Source organism: Haliotis asinina, chromosome 10 (genome assembly GCF_037392515.1).
Source record: "Haliotis asinina isolate JCU_RB_2024 chromosome 10, JCU_Hal_asi_v2, whole genome shotgun sequence".
Taxonomy (NCBI): domain Eukaryota; kingdom Metazoa; phylum Mollusca; class Gastropoda; order Lepetellida; family Haliotidae; genus Haliotis; species Haliotis asinina.
This window is the reverse complement of record NC_090289.1, coordinates 1,679,950-1,703,085: the sequence shown is the minus strand read 5'-3', so window position 1 is coordinate 1,703,085 and position 23,136 is coordinate 1,679,950. Positions and strand designations below refer to the sequence as shown.

General features: G+C 38.2%; 1 protein-coding gene across 2 annotated transcripts in view; it reads left to right on the top strand.

The window, feature by feature from the left end:
- The window catches only part of LOC137297678 (glycerol-3-phosphate dehydrogenase, mitochondrial-like), a 51,759-nt gene extending 28,847 nt beyond the window's left edge, over positions 1-22,912 (top strand). The window contains exons 10-18 of one of the 2 annotated variants that reach the window (XM_067829593.1): positions 169-276; positions 3,871-4,005; positions 6,077-6,255; positions 6,552-6,683; positions 7,180-7,338; positions 8,775-8,963; positions 12,012-12,035; positions 16,105-16,203; positions 20,558-22,912. In XM_067829593.1, coding sequence (XP_067685694.1) covers positions 169-276; positions 3,871-4,005; positions 6,077-6,255; positions 6,552-6,683; positions 7,180-7,338; positions 8,775-8,963; positions 12,012-12,035; positions 16,105-16,203; positions 20,558-20,668 — 1,136 coding nt within the window. In that variant the 3' untranslated portion in view covers positions 20,669-22,912. The remainder of the gene's footprint in view (positions 1-168; positions 277-3,870; positions 4,006-6,076; positions 6,256-6,551; positions 6,684-7,179; positions 7,339-8,774; positions 8,964-12,011; positions 12,036-16,104; positions 16,204-20,557) is intronic. The other variant, XM_067829594.1, reaches the window with a different exon arrangement.
- The last annotated feature ends 224 nt before the right edge of the window (positions 22,913-23,136 follow it).

The following is a 23,136-nucleotide window of genomic DNA, read 5'->3' as shown; positions in this document are numbered from 1 at the left end:
TTGGAATCTCTCTTTCTGGTTCATTATTCACTTATTTGTTACTAAGCTAAGGTGACATAGTTGGAGAAAATTTGAGTATAATGACCTATAGCAATATTTGTCTGTTGACTATAACCAGTGATGGTATTGTTGTACGTTATCTGCAGTGAATGTTGTTTGTTGTGCCAGGTACGACGGACAGCCCCTGTGATGTGACAGACTACCCACAACCCACAGAAAAAGAGATTCAGTTCATACTTAATGAAATTAGGAATTATTTAAATCCAGATGTTGAAGGTGAGATTAACTGATTCTGTGAAACAACTTTATGACTGCATACACTATATGACACTTACATTTACTGTAGACACTAAGCTTAACCCCCTGGATGCCACAGGGACATATATGTCCCTCCTCTACATACCTCACTTGGAAGTCCAATAAAATTCTAAATATACCACGCATATATAAATACTTCACAGTTTTGAATTCTGCGGGAAATTCCCAGTTTCTTGATACCATCCACTGTTATCTCAGACCAAGCTAAAGTGCTTAAAATCGTCTTTCAAAATAGGCTTCATCGTAAATGTCGCCATTTTTCAAACTGTACAAAATCGAGATTCACAGCGTTATTTGCAGTATCTTTTGAAATGTGAAAATCGGATAATTACTGGGAGTGATGAATTTCAAAAATAGCATATTAATGATCACTGATATCAAGTTTTCATGTAACCAGTAATGATAATTCTGAAACGTCACCGATGTACCTAGAATCGGTTGGGATGTTTTCGAAAATACACTTACACGAACGCCGAAATGCGCTTTTCGGCATATTGGTTAGTGTTTACAAAATCACGTTTCGAGAAGGCTGGTATTGAGACGCCTATTGCATCATGTATTCTTCATAGTTAGCTGCGACAAATGCATCATTGAATTCCCCAAGCATCTTAGAATCAAATTACAAAAGGTCTTTGTCACCAATACCAACTGTCTAGACAAAACGAAACGAAATATACTTTGTAAGAAAACGAACGCTGTGCTCGAAAGACAGCGCTTGACTGAACTGTAAACAAAGAAAAATTCTAATTTTACACTGCCTAGCATTTTCGGAAATTTTCCAACATCCAGATGTCTAATCATTGCTTACAATGGCTCAATACGTTTAGTATATTCAGGGGAAGAGTATCGTGGCAAAACATAGCAAACTGAAAATAGATACAATGAAATAATTTGGTAATTCATAAGAAACTGTCAAACTTTTAGTGCAGCGTGACGCCATGACTGACGCAAAATCACGCAGAACGACAACGGTACTTATCTTCATTTCTGGCTTCTTCCGTCATTTACAATGTAAACGATAAGAACAGATGACAATACACAGATAGTCAGAATAATTCTGATTACTTACATCTCACATTTATATACAAAAGATCCCTGAATCAAGCAAAAAGTCCTCGCAAATTCCTGTGTACCCTTCTCAGCGAAGCCGCCATTTTGAAAGAAATCGGTCATCGGTAGTGATGTCACACGTCAACATTGTTGCACATATTAGGCAATTTCTTTGAGGTGAAGGTCGGTTGAACAAGAGTAAACACAATGCCCATACCATTCCGATTGCATTTTCAGTATTGTGATGTATATTTTGCATATCGTTCAGATATTTTTTCATGAAACTGATTTCATTATCTACATATATCCATGTTCAACACCATATCATATGTGGATATAAGGTATGCGTTTTTATTCTTTGAAAGCTTTTGATTGTTTGAATAATACTTACATGGGAAATTGACTCAGTAAGTGAACTATACCACATTTTAAGCCTCTACACAAGTGTTGGAAGATCACACGTAGCCTTTACTGCAACATGTGCTTTAGTTCCCGTGATGTGCAATATTCAATACGTTGGGACAAATATTGCAGTTTAATATGAACAGGTTAATAAACAGCGATTTAATTCCAACTTATAAGTAAAACGGATAATATTAATGAAAATGATTTTGCACATTTTATGAAATGTAGGGGCGCGCATACTACTATTTAAAGGAATTGTCTTGTTCATTGTATTGGTTTGTGTCATTTTTATAGACAAAACAATTATGAATATTAATTGACCAGGTGCGAGTTTGTCAAAAACGTTTCATGATTCATTATCATTTTTCTCGATAATAAAGTCAATTCAAATTCGATTAAAATATATCTGATGGCAGAATATCCATCTCAAACAATATTTATACGAAAATTGTTAAAAATATATAAACCAGGTCATGTCTTAATTTGGACAAACCTTACGTCCATATCCTAATACTTCTGTACTGAAAAAGCGATCTCTTTGTACCTTTCATTGCATACTTATGATGGAATTGATTTCATAATCATGAGAAGAAAAGTCTATTTCCTAAATGAATATTCAATGAATAATCAGGTATTGTGAAATTTTCATTTATGCTAAATTGATGCTAGGCAGGTGCGCGTGTTGCTCACAATAAGATATGTAGTAGAACCGTGTAATTGTTGATAGGTTCAGGACACTATTTCAGTGATAAAACCATTCATTTTATATTTTGTCTAAAAAGTTTTGAATTCTGACACAGAAGCCGAGATCTTTTACACATTGAGTAGAAATTAGGTTAGATATATACTAATCAGCAACCAGAGTTGTCTTTTTCCGACGTCACAAAATGCACGAAACATGCCGTTACGTCAACTAAAATGTCGCATTATTTTCAGTTATTTCATTACATTTGAAATTGTGGCTGTTACTTAGTTAATAATGATGCAAAATTAATAAAAATACATCTACACAAACAGGAGAATATGGGAATCTAAGAACTAAAATATGTATCGGATAGGGACATCCAAATCGCTATTACCTGCTTTTTGATGTAGTACACTGGCATCTTATCTTACAAATTGTGAATCTACCAAACGGTATCCTCTCACATTGGGGAACTTTGTATTGGAATAGTTTGGTTCACTGTGAACAAAACATCACGAAAATATACTGTCGGTATCCACAGCAAATTCTCTCCATGTGATCGGAGTTACATTGACCTAATGTAAACCATAGCTGAGTTATGCCCCCTTATCTTTATACGTGCATGAATACTGTGTCGACGTTTGACGTCATGGTAGAAAATCGATTTTTGACATTTATTGCAGGTCATTTTTGATTTTGTGATTATGACGTTATGCATTAGTACATACATCCATTTCATATACACTTATGTCGTTCAGATATCAAGCTGTATTTTCTTCGCTCACACATTCCGCAAAGATGCCAAATTAAAAAAAACGTAGCAGAGTCCTTTTATTGGTGCACGATAAAAAACGGAGAAATTTACTGTTTTTCAACACACACAAAAGTTTTGGACAACTTTTAGCAGTGTCTATTTCTCAGACCCCTGAGGCAGCCGCATATATATTTATACCAACTGATGGGAAATTAAATATTCTACATTTCTGTGCAATTTCATAGCCGTACGCAGATCCAGTACCACGCGAGCGCAAATCTCGCAAAACGTTCACTTTTCAAACCTTACGAAAATGTGCGCTTGAAAAAAAACTCGGCATCCAGGGGGTTAATCTACCAATTGCCTAGCAACTTGCAAAATGCTCCTGACATATGAATAGTAATAAGAGTTCTGAGGTGACATTTTATGCCTGCATTGACTGAATTACACTTACATAACTTTCATGAATGAAACAATATATCAGATCTTCATATCACAATGAATTATGTTTAACAATTAAAAATATTTTGCTGTAACATGCAAATTTAATTTATACTGTACTAGTTTTTGTTTACTTTTCATTCACTACTACGTTTTATTCAAGAATCATCAGCATTGGATCATGTATATGCTTATTGTTTTACTTCTTGTTTCCCAGTGCGGAGAGGCGATGTATTGTCTGCTTGGAGTGGGCTCCGGCCACTTGTAGCTGACCCCAACAAATCAGATACTCAATCCATCGCCAGGAACCACATCATAGAGGTTGCTCCTGATAGACTTATAACAATAGCAGGTTCGTACGTCTCCTGATAGACTTATAACAATAGCAGGTATGTACGTCTCCTGATAGACTTATAACAATAGCAGGTATGTACGTCTCCTGATTGACTTATGACAATAGCAGGTATGTACATCTCCTGATAAACTTATGACAATAGCAGGTATGTACATCTCCTGATAGACTTATGACAATAGCAGGTATGTACATCCCCTGATAGACTTATGACAATAGCAGGTATGTACATCTGATAGACTTATAACAATAGCAGGTTCGTACGTCTCCTGATAGACTTATAACAATAGCAGGTATGTACGTCTCCTGATAAACTTATAACAATAGCAGGTATGTACGTCTCCTGATAGACTTATGACAATAGCAGGTATGTACATCTCCTGATAAACTTATGATAATAGCAGTATGTAAATCCCCTGATAGACTTATGACAATAGCAGGTATGTACATCCCCTGATAGACTTATGACAATAACAGGTATGTACGTCTCCTGATAAACTTACAACAATAGCAGGTATGTGCATCTTGACTAACGACATTCATTGAAGAGGATATAGGACATAACTGGACAGGAGATTGAACAAACGTTTTCATTGTATGAAAGGGATAGTTCACACCTTCACATGTGCAACCATCACAGGTAAAATGAGGAACAAGGTTACTGCTTCTCCTGACAAATACTTGATGTAATTATTTATGCATCAAGCCTGAGACTTGCATGTCAAGGCCTAAATTTATGAAGCTCTCTTAGCACTAAGATAGTATTAGGTACCATACATTATCATTAACTTACAACTATCTTAACACTGAGAGAACTTCGAAAATTATGCTCAGGAGTTCAGGGCAATCTTCATGCGAAGGTGATCGTAACTCCTATATCCTAACATGAACTGACACTGGTTGTGTGGGTAGGATTACTTCATGCACACTGCAGCTGAAATCTCTAGAGCTCCAAGCTTGTTACGACACCCAATCATCTAAGACAGTTAAGAGTTACATTCCTGTGGTTTGCAGTATCATGATATCTTGGGTTTCAATCACAAAATGTACTTCCTTATGACTCCTGGTCGTCAGCACTCAGTATCAGTAAATTTCGTCTCAGTAGTTTTTGTTACACTCCTCGACTAAGTCTAACAAGCCTTAGTAGGAGGTTGTGTCAAATAACCTTTGAGATTGGTCAATCAGAAGACCACTGACCAAATCACGAAAGTGGACATTCACACATACCTTTTGAACCTTTTCCTTGATAAGGTTCGTACCCGAACGATTCCTAACAGTATTTTGCGTATGATCGCTTTGGGATGATGCACATAGAGCACACTACAGCACTGTCAATAGGGAGTAAACAGTTGCTGAAGATACAGTTTTTTACATATTCAAGAATATCAGCTTGCGGAAATATTGGCTATTGATAACCATGTCATCAGAGGTGTATACACTGCAGGCCAAATATCTGTAGCCATTGTCTAACTGGTTAAGTCCGTTTGGCTAGTTATAGGTCTTTCAAAGGTTACCTGACACGACCTCCTACTAGGGTTTGTTAGACTTAGTAGAGGAGTGTAACAAATAATACAGGGACTAATTTTACTAAGACTGGTGGCCATGAGCTTCACCGGAGTGGTTATACCTAGCATGGGGATTAGGACTATATGGATAACAGCTTCTTGTTAATTGCAGTGAACAGTGTTCAGGTGTAGATTGTTACACTGTTATGAGGTTACACTGGGGTCACAGGTCTGCATGTAGTTGGTATTTTTTTGCCATCCTTGAGTTGAAGCAGCTGTGTTGAATTGGATTGTTTTGGTTTGAGTTTAAGGTTGGCTCTTAGCACTAACATGAAGACACTTGACCCCACTGTAGCTTGACAGTGGTGCAAGAATCTGCACCTGAACATTGCACTTTGTAAATGTGAGTAAGTTTTGTTCGTGTCATCGTAATCTTCATTGATGACTCGCCAACTTCTACAATGTGGATCATTTTTTGGACCTGCCTCATTTAAAACATCCCTCCCTCATAGCACCATGATGTAACAGATATTGACACTGACTCCCTCTTTCTCGGTTTGTTCAAGGAGGGAAATGGACGACGTATCGTCACATGGCGCAGGAGACTATTGACAAAGCTGTGGAGGTGTGTGGTCTGACCCCCACTTCTGGTTGCCGCACAGAGGGGCTGATGGTGGAGGGATCACATGGCTTCACTCCTACCCTCTTCATCAGGCTCGTTCAGGACTTTGGGCTGGAGAACGAAGTAAGGCTTGTGAAGAATGGCCTATTACCTATATGTTAGTAGTAAGAGTAAAAGACATGAGTTGAGAAGTATTACTTTTGGTTTATGTTTGCTCAGCTGATAATCATGCATATTTTACCAGTTAGCATCACACAGTCATAAGTAATGAGAAATGAGAAGTTTTAGCAAACCAACTCTAAAGTCTGATCAAATGAAACGTGTATTCTGTATGTTGCGTTGCTTGCTTATGCCTAGCATTCAAGAAGTATATGGCACAATAGCATGGTGTAGGTATCCCATATATCTCTTGCCTACAGGTTGCTCAGCATCTGGCTAACACTTATGGAGACAAGGCATTTAAGGTGGCCAAGCTGGCCAACCTGACAGGACGCCGATGGCCCATTGTTGGCAGGAGATTATCAGAGGAGTACCCCTATACAGAGGCCGAGGTAATCAACCAGAAGTTGTTGATGTTTGGTGTGAGACAGACTGACCATTCAGAAGTTGTTGATGCATGGTGTGAGACAGACTCACCAATCAGAAGTTGTTGATGTTTGGTGTCAGCCAGACTGACCAATCAGAATTTGTTAATGTATGGTGCTGTGTGATGAGTTTTTTTGCCACAGTTTGCAGTATTAAAGCTAGACAATTAAAAGGTCATCAAAGCTTGAGCACACAAACAGCTGTATGTTTTCCTACCTTAAAGCTATGTCAGGATCTTCGTTCAAATTATGACATTTGTTTTATGCTGGCAGTATTATCACATTTCTAGTTACTGCTTAGAGGAGAGTGCTTCAGAGTTAAATGGCAGTCCTAGCCTGCAGTTAATGGCCATAGATGACAGTGTATGAAGCCTGTGATGTCTGTCTGCCATGATATTGTGAGAATATTTCTTATGTGGCATACAAGCCCACTCCCTCACTAACTGATACCACTTTCTGACAGGTGAAGTACGCTGTGCGCGAGTATGCCTGCTCAGCAATAGATGTCCTGGCACGACGTACTCGTCTGGCGTTCTGCAACGTCCACGCAGCAGAGGAGGCCTTGCCTCGCATCATTGAAATCATGGCTGAAGAACTCAAGTGGAATAAAGCAAAACAGAAGGTTTGTTGATATTAAACTTTTGTTTGAATCCCTGCTTGTGTATCAATTTTTAACATATAACTTCATTGCGTGGAAGCTTAATGAAGAAGTGAAATAGTCCCAACCAATTGGTTCATAAACTGTCAGAGAACTGCTGTTGATATTGATTATCCATACGAAAGTGAACTACTCTCTACCTTATAATTTAGGTAATATGTTCAAAGAAACATCGAATCAGTATGATTTCACTATATATGTAGAGAAAATGTGTATACTGTGTCTCCAGGATTAGATTTTATAAAATTGTCTATCAAACTGAAATTGTGCAAAAACTGTTCAACAGCTTGATGTTCTCTGCTAGCTTTACATTCTTATGACATCTGTATTTATATTGGGTGTCCCAAAAAAATGAACCAGTATTTGACTAGTATTTGCTCATTGATAGATAAACCAAATATATTTCACAGAGAGTAACCCTAGGATATCGTCAACATGTCTACAAAGTATCTGAGAGATTGCTTGCAAATTATGCGTGTATTGTCAAATTCAAAACAGCGTGTCAAAAACTGTAATATCAAGGGGAAACTCACTTATTTCAGTCTATGTAGTGTGGCCTATATTTTCCTCCACAACTGAACAAAGCTGTTCGTTTCTTCCAAGCAGAAATGCTTTAGCGTATTTTTCTCCTTCCATGACATAATTATCCTGTCTTTGAATGCCCACACAGTCAGTTTGTTGGTCACTCCTCGGTAAACTTTCTTCTTTAGAAAGTCCCATATCTAATTGCATTTTTTGACATGCTTTTTTGAACTTGGTAATGCTCGCATAATTTGTGGGCAGTCTCTTAGATATTTTGTATACTTGTTGATGATACCCTAGGGTTACACTGTGATGTTTTTAAAAATAAACTTGGTTTCTCTACCGCTGAGAAAATACTTGCAAAGACCAGTTCATTTTTGGGAGGACACCAGATATGTTCAGGCATCTACTCTGATTTAAGGTTGAGAAACTGGAGTACACCCTTACCACATGTCCACTATTGACTGTACAACACTGTAGGTGACTGGATCATTGACAGCAGATTCTTCTTGGAAAATGACACTAAGAATGTCCTGGACATTCAGTGAGTTTCTGACCCGTGAAGTTCCGGGGGTGGAATAGGCCTTCAGCAACTCATGCTTGCCACAAAAGGCGACCATGTTTGTCGTAAGAGGCGACTAACTGGATCGTGTGGTCAGGCTCACTTTGTTAACACATGTCATCGGTTCCCAATGGTGCAGGTTGATGCTCATGTTGTTGATCACTGGATTGTCTGGTCCAGCCTCGATTATTTACAGACCGCTGCTATATAGCTGGAATATTGCTGAGTGCAGTGTAAAACTAAACTCACTCACTCACTCAGTGAGTTTCTACTTCTGGCCTGCATGTCTGTACTTGCTGTATTAATCTTTGTTCAGGAGGAGACAGAAAGAGCCAAACGGTTCCTCCGCAGGGAGATGGGCCTAGACATTAAGAAGGCCTCAGAATTGCAGGCCCCTATTAACTTTACTAAGGATGAAATCAACGTGTATGTGAAGAGATTCAAGGGCCTGGACTATGATAATAAGGGCTACATCACCATCAATGACCTGCGCAGATACTTCAAGGTGAGTCCAGGACTTAGTATTGCCTTGTTCACCATGTTTGAACTGACAAGCTGGTAGAATGTAGGCATCAGTCTTGTATGGCTGACTTCATCTGTCATTGAGTTATGTTTGGGGACAGACAGCTTCTGTTGTCCATACTGAAATGTGGGAAATATGAAGTTGTCATCCTTCAGAGATTTTCCTTCATCTTTATAAAATTATGTTGTAATTAACAACAGAGTGTTATGTACTTGTTGTGTAGATTATTTTGAATAGTTATTGTAATTGTGTTGTATTTGAATGTTTTGTTGACATCATTTAATAAGTTAGTGCTATGTATATATTTTATTCACAGTGAAATCATTTGCCTTGAGTGTTGGTGTGAGTGATCATTGCTGAATGCTGTGTTGGTTACATCAGTGTAGTCCATAGGCTTGGCGGCTTGAAAACCATTCTTCTTCAGTGTAGATATTACCCTCACACCAGTACATATATCAGACCTGGCATGGACGGTCTGCTCAGTGTAGATATTACGTTCACACCAGTACATATATCAGACCTGGCACAGACGTTCTGCTCAGCGCAGATATTATGTTCACACCAGTACATATATCAGACCTGGCATGGACGATCTGCTCAGTGCATTCTGCCATGTTTGAGGCAAGACAGCAAGTCTGTGTTGTAACGTACATAGGAAATGTTTTTGTTGCACACTGTGTTATAGTACAACACAGTCATATGTACTTCTGTTCACCAGGCAGTAAGTAAGTACCTGGAAGGTGGTTGTCTGAGAGTTTGAATGTGTGCCATGTCAGGGTTGTTATTTTGTCATGGAGATGAAAAGTTGAACAAAGGCACTCTGTGTTATGATAGTAAACAAACTCAGCACTTTACCATCTACTGAAGTTGCAGCTGATCAAATTATTTATCATTAGCATGTGACGGTGATCGTTTGGTTCCAAACAGTAATATCTTGTTACAGCAACTTGATAAATAATGATACACTACTGTTGTGTCATTGAGATAAATCTGTATCCGTCTATAGGTTCACAAAAAAGATTGACTAGTTTTGCAGAGGGAAATCTTGTCCACTAAAAAATTAGGTACTGATGGGGTAGTTTTGCTAAATGGTTATGTTCTGATGGGCTAGTCATACTGAAGGATTAAATACTAATGGGCTATTCATGCTAAAGGAGTAGGCTCTGATGAACTGGTTATTCAAAGGATTTGGTTCTGAAGGATTAGGTACTGATGAGCTTGTTGTGCTGAAGGATTAGGTACTGATGGGCTAGTTATGCTGAAGGATTAAGGAACTGATGGGCTTGTTGTGCTGAAGGATTAGGTGCTGATGGGCTTGTGCTGAAGGATTAGGTACTGATGGCTGGTTACACTGAATGATTAGGCACTGACTGGCTAGTTTACAAAAGTTTGCAAAAATAAATACAGTCAGCTGAAACATGTGAACATACACCAAAAATGTCACAAAGTCTGTCAACAAAGCCAGTGTCAGTTTCCACTCTAAACTTACCTCACTTGTGTACTAGTTAAGCTTCTACACATAGAATCACTGGCTGAGAGAATTTATAACAAGTGCTGTGATTGGAGTATTTGTTTGTCATATCTGTAAGGAAGTCAGTGAGTATCTTCCTCTCATTGTATATAAGTTGCCATATTGTTGTCATGTAGATGGGGACCCGTGAAGGTCCCATAGTAGAATAGGCCTTCAGCAACCCATGCTTGCCATAAAAGGCGACTATGCTTGTCGTAAGAAGCGACTTAAGGGACGGTGGTCAGGCTCGCTTACTTGGTTCACAAATGTCATCGGTTCCCAATTGCACAGATCGATGCGCATGTTGTTGATCACTGGATTGTCTGGTCCAGACTCGATTATTTGCAGACCGCTACCATATAGCTGTAATATTGCTGAGTGCGGGGTAAAACTAAACTCACTCACTCATGTAGATGGGGATTTTGACATGTTTTTATTCATGACAAATAATGTACAGGCCAGGATAGTGCACTGGTATCAATGCATAGTTGGCTCAAAATGTCAGATGAGAATGCTGATCTAGATTGTTCCAATAAAACATCTTTGCTGGTTCTGGTAACAAGATGAGGACAGGTTATAACATAAGTTGAAGCATTGAAATGAAAGGTATACATGAGTTTTCCTCATCCTGTGGCAGCTTACATCCAGTGATAAAACCTAATGAGGGAATTGTAAAATCTTTATCACAATGCTTTATCCTCAGTTGCAAAGATGTTTTCCCTGTTTAGGCTTTGTACGGCAATGCTGTGGACATAATGGTAAATTGTTCAAGGGCACATCTGAGACTTACATTCTCACATGAGGTAGTATTATGGCCTTTGGTTACCTCACGACAGTTGATTGTAGGTAAACCTGGCCTCTGAATGTTGACAACTGTCTCCAACACAGTTAATTGTAGGTCAACCTGGCCTCTGAAAGTTGACAACTGTCTCCAACACAGTTGATTGTAGGTCAACCTGGCCTCTGAATGTTGACAACTGTCTCCAACACAGTTGATTGTAGGTCAACCTGGCCTCTGAATGTTGACAACGGTCTCCAACACAGTTGATTGTAGGTCAACCTGGCCTCTGAATGTTGACGACTGTTTCTGTAGTTGCTCATCTGGATCAAGTCTGATGTTAGCCTAGAGGTTCAAGTGTTCACTTGGCACAGGTAGACACTTGTTTGTAAGACACATAGGCAGAACAGTGGTTGAAGTGTAATCTGAGTTAGATTCCCCAATACATTGAGCCCATTCTTAACGTCTTGATCACACCTGTGCCATATTGCTAAAAGCTTACTTTCTCCTCACACTAATAAACAAAAGTGGTAGGATATATCTAACTAATACCTTCATTGCTACATTCAAGTTGTCAAGTTACCACAATCTTGACACACACTTTTGCAACGAAATGAGAGGTAAGTAACAATACATAAGCAATAGTTTTGTCAAGTTCGACAATTTAATCCACCAATACACAACTACCCCATCCCTACATTGTTCAACTATTCAGTGACGTATTCTTATATTCTGTTGACAGAAACTTGCCTATGTTGAAAGTGAGGTTTGTTCATGTGCTGTTGCTTCCTGTCAGCTTCCAGTGGTGTTGTCAAGAATTCAGACCATATAGACCTTCTGCCCTAGCACAGTGGCTTAACACCTGGTGTCCTGTCTAACCTGCTTCACTGCACACTCATAGAGAATGGCAGAATCAAACACTTTTCTTAAAATGCAGTATTTTCTTCAACAGTTTGAAAAATAGTCACTACTTATAGGTTTATTTAGTTATTTTGATTTTGAAGCACTATCTTTGTATTATATATGTATTTATTTTTTGTGGGTGTTGTGTGATCTTTACATCCCTATGAAAACTTTGTGGTGCATTTCAGCTGAGTTGTCTTTTCCTTCTGAGCAAGTGGAGTCCATAACTCAGTCACATTCCTTCTCACCTACATGTTGTTGAGATCACCAGGGCCTCAGGTCAGGGTGAGATTGTGGTGCACTGTTGTCTGTTGCCTTTCTATCAGGGTTTTTTGCTTTTATTCCTTCTCTCACTGGGCTGATTGTGAAACTAAGATGTTTGAATTAGGTTAAACCACAAAATAACCAAATATCAACTAACAAAGGCAGCTTTTTTAACTTAAAAATCATTGTTTCATATAATATTAAATAAACGAAAATTTGGTCTCTGATTCCCAAAACTACTTATAAACTGAAAATTTACTTTAATGGAAGACAGTTTTCAAGGAGTATTCAGTTTGCTTGCAATGAACATCCTAAAGATTTGTTTGAGTTTTTGCAGCGTGTGAAAGGATTTGCCACCCTCTGGCACTGGATGCAAATATTTTCAGATATGTGTGCATCTTGAAGTGACTCAAGATAAACAAATGCTGTTCCTTTTACTTATATTTCAATTTTTTTTCATACTGTATGATTTTTTTCTGATACAAGTGAAATTCTGATTGAATTTTCTACCCAGTATTAATCTTGGATTTTTTGCATAAAAACTCTACTTTTCGTTGTTTGATCAAACACTATTCAAATTGCAGAAAAAAAATTAACATTAATGTCTGCGTGGATAGTCTTTGAAAAGAAAATTATTAATATCTCAGAAATTGTAATGCTTAGTTTGATTTGACTAAAGAAAATATTTTACAGAACTGAAAAAACCTTACATGTTGAAGATGAACTGCCTCCTAATCTTAAACATACCACCTTGCATATGCCATCAAAAGTCTTTTCACCTTCAGAACAGCTACATTTCCCATAATTCTCAGGTGATATCTCCACTTGTTCATGTAAATGTATGTTGAGCTACAGCACCTAGATGCTTATGTTGCTGGCTGCCATCAGTTATGAGATCATTTCAATAGACTAATAAAATATACCATGAAACCAATGAATTCTTGACATCAGAATGGTTTTAATCTTCTCAAATTACTAATGGAGATTTGCTGTTATAAACTAACAGTAGAACAGCTTTTGCATATCACAGTAAACGTCATCTCATTCCGAGTCAGGCTGGTCAGGGAATTCATGGCTAAAATGGCTACACATCATGACTGTTTTGCTTGGAGGAGATTGCTGCCTGTAGGAGCAACAGTTTCACTGCTCCAGATTCAACCACTCTTTATTTGTTCAGAAATAGTGCTGACAATTTGAAAGTCATATTCATTTCACTTTTTTGCACTTCATTTGAAGAACTGCTCAGATATCTACACCACAGCAATTTAGTTGAGTTTGAGATGTGATGCTGTGGAGGTAACATATTCATATATATGAACCTCTATTATATTAGTCTTTATAAAACTGATTGTAGTAAGGGAGTAAACACAAAGTTTCTCCTTGGGGTGGTGGGGTATTATGGTAGTTAGAGTGTTCCTCGTCTTACTGAAGACCCAGGTTTGGTTCTCTACATGGGGGCAATGTGTGAAGCCCATTTTTGGTGTCCCCTCCATGATATTGCTGGAATTTTGCGAAATAATTGTGTAAAACCACACTCGTTCAGTTCAACATGGATATGTGGCCTGAGTATTTGAGAACAATACTGGGGGGTTTGATAGGCTGAACTCTTTGGATAGTAGTTTAGAAGCGATAGTAATTGTGGAAGAGATTGTCTGGGTCAGCAATGGAGAAGTGATTGCCAGGGCCAGTAGATAGAGGAGTAATTGTTAAGCCAGTAGAATGAGGTGTCAATGTCGAGGCCAGTTTTTGGAGGAGTGATCGTCAGGGGTAGTAGTTATAGGAGTGATTGTCAGGGCCAGTAACTGGAGGAGTGATCGTCAGGGCCAGTAACTGGAGGAGTGATCGTCAGGGCCAGTAACTGGAGGAGTGATTGTCAGGGCCAGTAACTGGAGGAGTGATCGTCAGGGCCAGTAACTGGAGGAGTGATCGTCAGGGCCAGTAACTGGAGGAGTGATCGTCAGGGCCAGTAACTGGAGGAGTGATCGTCAGGGCCAGTAACTGGAGGAGTGATCGTCAGGGGTAGTAGTTATAGGAGTGATTGTCAGGGCCAGTAACTGGAGGAGTGATTGTCAGGGCCAGTAACTGGAGGAGTGATTGTCAGGGCCAGTAACTGGAGGAGTGATTGTCAGGGCCAGTATTGTAAACTGTCTTATTTCCGCGCCTTTGAATTTTCGCGAGTGGTGGTCACTAAACCTTTTCGCACCTTCTTATTTTCGCGAGGTGCTGGCTGACAAATGTATTGACAGATGCAATGCAGTATAAATAACTGAGATGTAGTCCTAGTGGGTACTTTACATGACTACGTTTTCAAGCAGAATATTGATCGATAAATCTTTCATTCAGCCATGAAAAAGACCGGTCACGTGACAAGCATGTGATCTTGTTACAGAGGGCATCTCTGAATGTTTTAGCACAATACCCAGGTGCGTGATCATTGAGTTGTTATAAAATATACAAATTTGCGTAGTGATCTAAAAACAAATGTAATTGATTTCGAACCTAATTCTTCCAGACCAGGTATTAGAACAATGAAAATTAAATTATCTCCTCTCACGTGTTGTGATTGCTTACGTAAATTGTGAAAACATGAATCTCCAAAAACAGTAAATCTCGTTTGTCTTTTTCAAACATCAAAGGGTTTAGAAGTTACAGAAACCAGTTACTTATTAAATGTTAAAAAAACAAGTGAAATGTTAAACTGTATATAAGGGGTTGGCGAAAGGCTAATCTCTTGTGAAAACTGTTAGTAAGAGTATTAGTAAGTGACACGTGTTAATCCAGATTAGCCCAGTGGTGACAGTGATGAGCAGTTTACACTTGTATTGTTTTTATGTTGTTGACGTATCTGAATAAAGTGAATGATATATCTATATTATCGCATGTTTTTATTCTCGCGTCATGAAGTCTGACGCGAAAATTGCGAAAATTAAACAGTCGCGAAAATTTGGCTGTTTACAGTAACTGGAGGAGTGATTGTCAGGGCTAGTAACTGGATGGATGATTCTTATGTCTAATCATTGGATGGATGGATGAAAAAGAGTGTTCCTTTACTTCTCTTTTATATAGTACAGGACAAGTGGCGCAAGTTTTAAATTGTTCAGAAGTTTATTAGAAAATGATTATATTTTGGCCTTATCTGATCATTGAACATTGATGGTGTAGACAGTCAGAATGTCATATGATCATACATCTCATTAACGCATTCGCTCATGTCTAACTGCAGGTATATGGTTTTGTTTTCAAGTAGCCGTTTCTAACATTTTGTATAGAAGAACTGGATATGTTAGAGGAGCTTCATTGATAGTGGGAAATAATAACAACATAGATGTAGATATTAACATCATTGGCAATAGTTTGCATGCTCAGCGGAGTAACCCAAATTGCTATTTTATGTGCATTTGGATCCATGGGTCCTTGTTTTGAAATTCAGATTTGATTCTTTAAGTCTTGAAAATGTAACCTGTTATAAAACTGAAGATAGTATACACAGCTATAGAATTCAAGAAGAAATTTGAATCATTAAAGCTACCTCAGGATCAGCTCAGAAGATTTTCAATTTTCAGCCATTATTACTGACTGCTATGTCTCAAATATTTGTCTTCTTGCAGACATGTTTGTACTGTGCTGGTTGAAGGATTGCATTTTAACCAGCATGTTGTATTTTGCAGAAAATTGGAGAAAAGGTGACTGAAGATCAACTCCATGAGATTCTAAGTGAAGTAGACCTCAACAAGAATGCTCAAGTAGACCTGGGAGAGTACCTCCAGGTAAGAATGCTTGTGCTGGGGCAGTTTGTGAGTTCACTCAAGCCTTCTATCAGGAGGTCACCATAGTTAACTTACGCAACCTTCTGGGGACAGTGAGTAACTTTCCTGGGTAATTACGAATCACAACATCTGTCCATGATCAGGTAATGAAAGCAGGTGATCCTTTTGTCTGGGAATCATCTTAGTACATGTGTTCACTAAGTCAGGTAATCAGTGCACAACAGGTATTCTCTTGATCTTTGGAAATGAGTTTATTCAGATCAACTTGGAGCTGAAAGTTTTCTTCTTAGCAAGAGTAGTTAATCCTGTAATTCAAGCATTTAGTGAAAAATTATTTTTTCATTGTTGTTTTTCTATTGTTCTCTCTTTGTTCTGTTTATTTACCTGCCTTCTGTCTGGCAGCTTGAGGTAGGAAATGAGAAGATCATGTCAAAATATGGATGACTTTAGCTGCAACTCATTCTCTAAATGAAATGTGAGAGATGGTGCCTGAAAGGGTCCGAGGTGTTCTTTAACCGGCTATTCTATTTCTGAGACCTTTGATGGTTAGGTACTCAAACTGTTAGGAACTGAATCTGAAATGTGTTCACTGACCATATATTTAATCTTTAGTGTTCACTGTCCTACTGCTTGATAGTACCTCAATTAGTAGCAGTAGTGCAAGTCATATATCAAGTTGCATATTGCCATGACATAGGTAAGGCATGTGCATGCCACGCAATCATCAGTCTGGAAATTCACTTTCTTTTTAAAGAAACAAAGGGTAAAGCAGGATCATAGTGAAACTATTACTACGGCACTTCCAGCCAATATCATCCAAGGTTGCCTCTAAAGCGAATATTCCGTTACTTCTTGCACCTATGTTATAGTCTATCTGATGACCATTTATGTATCATGTACATCTTTACAATCGCTTTCAATGTAAAATGTTGTAGAATTTGTTTGTCCTGATCTTCATATTTCACTGTGTTACAGTAGGCTGTATGGTTGCAAAAGACTTTATTGTTGCAGTAGGTCATATGGATGCACTGGGCATGTGTGGTTACAGTAGCCTGTAGGGTTGCCGTAGGCAGTATTATTGTAGTGGGCTGTATTATTGCAATAGGCCATGTGTTTCCAGTTGGTTGTATTATTGCAGTAGGCTGTATTTTTGCAGTAGGTTGTATGATTGTAATAGACTTTATTGTTGCAGTAGGCCATATGGTTGCAGTTGGCTGTATGGTTGCAGTAGGCTGTATAAATCACTGCCATTTGACTCAAGAGTTGTAGTTAACTGGAATGGGTTGTGTTGTATGTTTCCAATATTGGCAATACCAGCATGATGTCTATTGGTTTGAGGAAGCAGCTGTATGGTCACTGGTCACACAGATATCCAAACGTGGATGGGGCATGGAGATGCATGCACACAAACAAGCACACACACACCTGTAGTGCAGTAACCATGACACCGGAATGTTGAATAGTTGTACAAGTATTGTAGTTGTGTCTCAGTAGTGCTTGGAATTAGTGCAATAATTAGTCCAAAACAACCTTCAGTAAACACACTCAGTACACATAGATTTATGATCAAACAAATATCCTATGCTACAAGTAAATCCTTTTATTACAGAAGAAACAAAAGCACAAACACTAGTTACCTTGGCAACATTGTAGGTAAGGGAGGATGGTGTGGTTTGTGATGTCAATGTGACTGATCCACATTAGTCCCTTTTCTTTCTGTAGTTCCACTCTACTCAAGGTTTCATTTCTTATGGAAGGTTTCACTTTCATCACATTGGTCATGGTACATCACGCTTGTGACTCATGGGTAGATCATTAAACTCTGGCATTTCACATTCAAATCAATCATGGTACATCTTGCATTTCACTCTTAGATCACTGTCAGATTGACCATAAACAGGTCTTTTCACTCTCAAATTGGTTATGGTCTATTTGCTTTATTTTCAGATCCATTGTGGCACAGTGTCACTTTATCTGTTGGGTCTCGCTGTCAAATCTTTCACAGTATATTGTGCTTTATCCGGTTAAATCAGTCGGTGGGGTATCATGCTCAGATTGGACCTTGCTCATTTCAGCTGTACTTTAAGATCCACTGTTGAGAGATGGCACTCAGTCATTGTCTTTGGATGTTAAAAGATGGTGACCATGTAGCAAGGAAATTGAATTGAAAATTTGACGGTAGATGTACATAGGGACAATATTTGTCCTTCCACAACTAACAGTACAGATATCATCACTGCTTGGTGTCTCCTGTGGGCGCTCACTGACAAGCCATCTCTATCAGAGGCACATGGGACAGTGACTTTGGAGAAGAGTAGATCTCTTGGCCATCAAGTTATTATGATATTTCATCACAGTTGAGGGTACATGTGGTCAGTGATTCAGTCAGAAGAGCTTCACACAACTTTGTTATTGATATTTTAGAGTTAAATCTGATAGCTCTCAGTCCACTGCTGATTGCTTTTAAATTTCCTGCAGCATGGCTGTATTCATTACTTTCACCAAAGTGGTAAAAACACCAATCCTCATATAGTCTCATTTGAGACATTCCTTCACATTCAATCTGACCATCTTGACGTGTTTTTTGTCATTATGAAAATACAAAAATTGCTCTCTCACCTCATACTTTTCAGTATATTTATTTGGTACAAACATATTGGTTTCATTTGTAGGGTTTTGATGTGTTTCACAAAACATGATTTAGTTGCCCAGCTTACTCCTCCTGTGTTTACTGATTCTCTTTGTACCAGGATAGCTCCTTAGGTAGTCTGTCTGTCTCCCTGTTAGCATTCAGTGGCAGAACAGATGCCTAGATTGTCTCCCTTTGAGCATTGTGAGGGCAGAATAGTTCACTGCAAGCGTTCTAAAGCAGAATAACTCACAAGGTTGTCTGTCATTAGAGACAGACCCCAGTTTTTGTCCAAGATGGTTGCCATGCAAAGGATGAATTAGCCCTAACTACCACATCATTATCATGATTCAGCAGATCACAAAGACCCCAGTATTGTTTGATATTGCAAAGAATAAATCCTCATGCTTGTCTTTGTCTGCTAGGTCCCCAGTGCCCCATGTTTGTCTTAAGTTGGAGTTTCAAGGTCATGATAGATCACTCTTGTGGTATAGGGAACATGGCATTTTTGTGTCATCCTTGCTGTGGAAGATCCTGTACATCTAGATCAGTGTGTTATAGGCTTACCAGCATCTGTTTACTTTCCCAGCTTGTTAGTGTGCTGAAAGTCAGGCTTTGGTGTCAGTGTCTGGACTAGACAGGTGTGAGATGCATCATGCACTAATGGGGGACCAGGCTTTATGGGCAGGCTCATTCAAGACAAAATCCACTTTGTCTCTTATCACTAGTGTAATCATACACATAAATCAAACTGATTTTCCTAATCACATACACGATGTCTGAGTCACAAATTATCATATATACTGAACACAGAAATTTGGGGTCGGCTGAAAACCCCTGAGCCTGGTTCCCAACTGAAGAAATGTCTTGCAAATGTAGACAAAAGATTTATGGATATCAATTTTGTATCAGAGTGTAATAACAATGTTTTAGCAGGGATCCCTTCATCATTGTTAAACAAGCCTGAATAATGAACATAGCAGAATTATGTATGGTTAGTGAAAGGTTACCATTAACAACAATAGCAATCATGAAGGGGTTAACGTGAATCGGTTTACAATAATACTGCCTTTTGCATACTTTTCATGAGTAAGAATTTCTGAAATGCCTTTGAAACAACTTTCTTGTATGCACTGGTTTGATGTGTATCTTTGATTCAGCCACAGTTTCTAGTTATTTCTTTTTGCATGATTTCCTTCTTTTATGATTTTGGTTTTATTTCTTTGTCAGCAGTATATAATGTATGTTTTTACAATTATCAGGAACTGTTTCCCTCTCACAGTTTGCACCATGTAAAGACAAAGGAATTAGTGATGGAGTTATGATTGAATGTTGCATCAGAATTTAGTGATCAGCAGAAGAATTTAAGTGTTTTGCTAACTAAGCAGTTGTTATTGTGCAGTTGTCCATATGCACTTAAACTCAATGTTTATGTTGAATTGTTGAACCAGTGGGTACAAATTCGCAAAACATCAGTAATTTCCATACATGATTGTATGTTATTCGAGATGTGGAATTACTATCACAAAATACCAAATGAGTTCAGCACATTCAGCCAATCAGAAAACAACATTTATGTGTAAGGAAGATATTATTCTTGTAGTGAGGATGATGATAATGATGAATGTTTCTGGGCAGTGGTCACCATTTTAAGTTATGTTGGTTCTGATGAGCTGAAGACCTGTTATCCTGGTCCTGATGAGCTGATGATCTTTTACGTTGCAGCTCATGAGTGCTCTTAAAAGTGGCCGGGTGTCAAACTCGCGACTTGCCATGGCGGCAGAACAGAGTGCGGAAGTGAAGATTCCGGTGGAGAGGAGTGGAGGTGGAGTGTAATACAAGAATGTGATGGAGCCGAGTGGAGGATGGCCATAGAGTATATCACAGTCCCACTCTGCAGCAGTAGACTGTGGATCTCATCAAATTTTGTACATTGTTTGCTGGGAATCTGCCATTACCATGGTAACATGTGGTTTTCTGAACTGACCAAGCCTGTAGCAACCTCAAAGGATGGAAGTTGGAACCAGTTACAGCTGTATTAGTGTAAATCATTCCAGCTTGCTCTGCTGATTATTGTGATATATACCCTAGCTTCTTCCTCTCAGCTGGCTTCATGTAAAACATGTGCTGAAGTAGTGAAGTCTGGAGAAACATTTTTGTCAGTTCATATAACAGGCAAGGTTATCAGTAAAAATATGGTTTTACCAAATTAAGCTGTCAAAGCATGTATCATTGCATGGTTATTTCTGTGCATTTGTATTCTGGATGTTTGACAACAGTCTGAAAGAAAATATGTTTGGCATTTCCATACATCAATTGCAATGAATACCAGTACAGTAAACCATACAAGTGTAAGGCAATATGTTATTTATTCCTAATACTAATGTTTAAGCATGTTGTGTATTTATGAAGTACTAACAGGAATTCCCTTCTCAAACCACATATAGTATGTGCCTATTTTTCGATATGTTATCCTAGACCTAGATCTCAATATCTGTATGGTTACATACTGGTTCACCTGTAGAACTCCGAGGTTGATTTCATTTATGAATCATGTGTTCAGCCTGTGATGTTTTCTAACACTGGTTTTCAATGTAAGGTGTACAATGTTTGTTTCAGCTTGTGTAAACTAAGTACACTGTATCGACTTGGCCTCAGAGTTTGTGTTTTTTGTGTTCTAAAGTGTATTTTGTACCTTGCTCCCAAAGATACAGACGATATTTGTTAAATGCATTTGGTGGGCAGTTTTGTCAAAGTAAATCTGTACCATATTTGACTCGCATAATTTATGAAGAACATGTACACATCTTTTGGTGCATATAATATTTTCTTAAAAGTGCAATTTCATGATGCAAATTTTTTTGAAAATACTATTTCTATTCTTTTTTTTTTTTGCAGTAGATGGGTTGTTTTATTGTTACAACGTGAGTGTTGATTGAGAGTCCAGGGTAGAAGTTTTCATTAAGAAGACACCAAAAACAGTGTAACTAAGTTTATAGTATTACTGACACACAATAGATACCCAGATAAACCTTTCATCCATCAACATCTGAAATTATCTAAGTTATGATGTGTAATGTTTACCCCCCGATTATTGTAGGCAGTATCAAGAAATGTCAGTATCAAGCAACTAAAGTCTTGTAACAATATTTGAGTATGAATTCAGTGTAGCTAGAGATATTGACAGGTGTACAAATATTGAAAACACATGCCTTGACTTGTGATCGAATCTCTATTTTTCCTACTAGATCTTAGTGATTGTATTGTATATTCCTGTTGATATTTTTTTCTATTTTATTTCTGTAAAACCATTTTTTCTCATTTCCTTGAAATAAAAGATATTCTTGTTTCTGATGACTCATCAGTTTAGTGTGTGTTTCATAATTCTGTAGGTTACCAGTGAGTTCAGTTGACATGTCATCTGTTTGGTCTGTCTTGCTGCTCACATTACAATACCACAGAGATTAGGTGGCCATGAGTTATCTCCCCTTGTCACTGTCATCTGTTAGCTCAGTGGTTAAAGCATTTGCTTGTCACACAGAAGGCTCAGGTTTGATTCCCCACATGATTGCAAAATGTGAAGCTCTTTTCAGGTATTCCTCATGGTGACACCACACTCACTATTTTCCCAATAAATTATGCACTCCTGGAATGGAACATATTATATGGACGTTTTCATCCCGTACAAAAAGGATGTTTTAGTGGAGTCTTTTTACAGTATTTAATAAGAATAACAGATATTTCGGCAGGTTGCAAGTTTAGTGGCAGGCTGGTCATGAGACTCATGACATCTACTTTTACGAGACAAATGCAGGTGTTTTGTTGTATTGTTATTTTACATTATTTGTTGAAATTGTTATCTTGTCAACATGAAAGTGGAGACATTATCCTGCTACCACCAGTGTTTGTTCTCATAAATGTAGTGTAATGCTCCGATCTGCTTCAGTAAATGTCTGACTCCCAGCTGGGGCTTCAACTATTATGACACATGAAATATATTTTGTTATTTTATAGATGTAAAGCCAGTTCTTCAGGTACACTGTCTCCTTACCTGATAAATAAAACAACTGTTTTCTGTGACCTGAGTTAAGCTTCTTCATCCAAATGAAAGTAATTAGAAGTCATCATACCCTGTTATAATGCCGAATGATGTATAATGCCATATTTTGACCAGAACACATTTCCTGCCCATGTAATACCCTGTTATAATGCCACCCTGGATATACTGGCATGTTTTGACCAGAGCAGATTACCTGCCTATATAATACCCTGTTATAATGCCACCCTGGATATACTGGCATGTT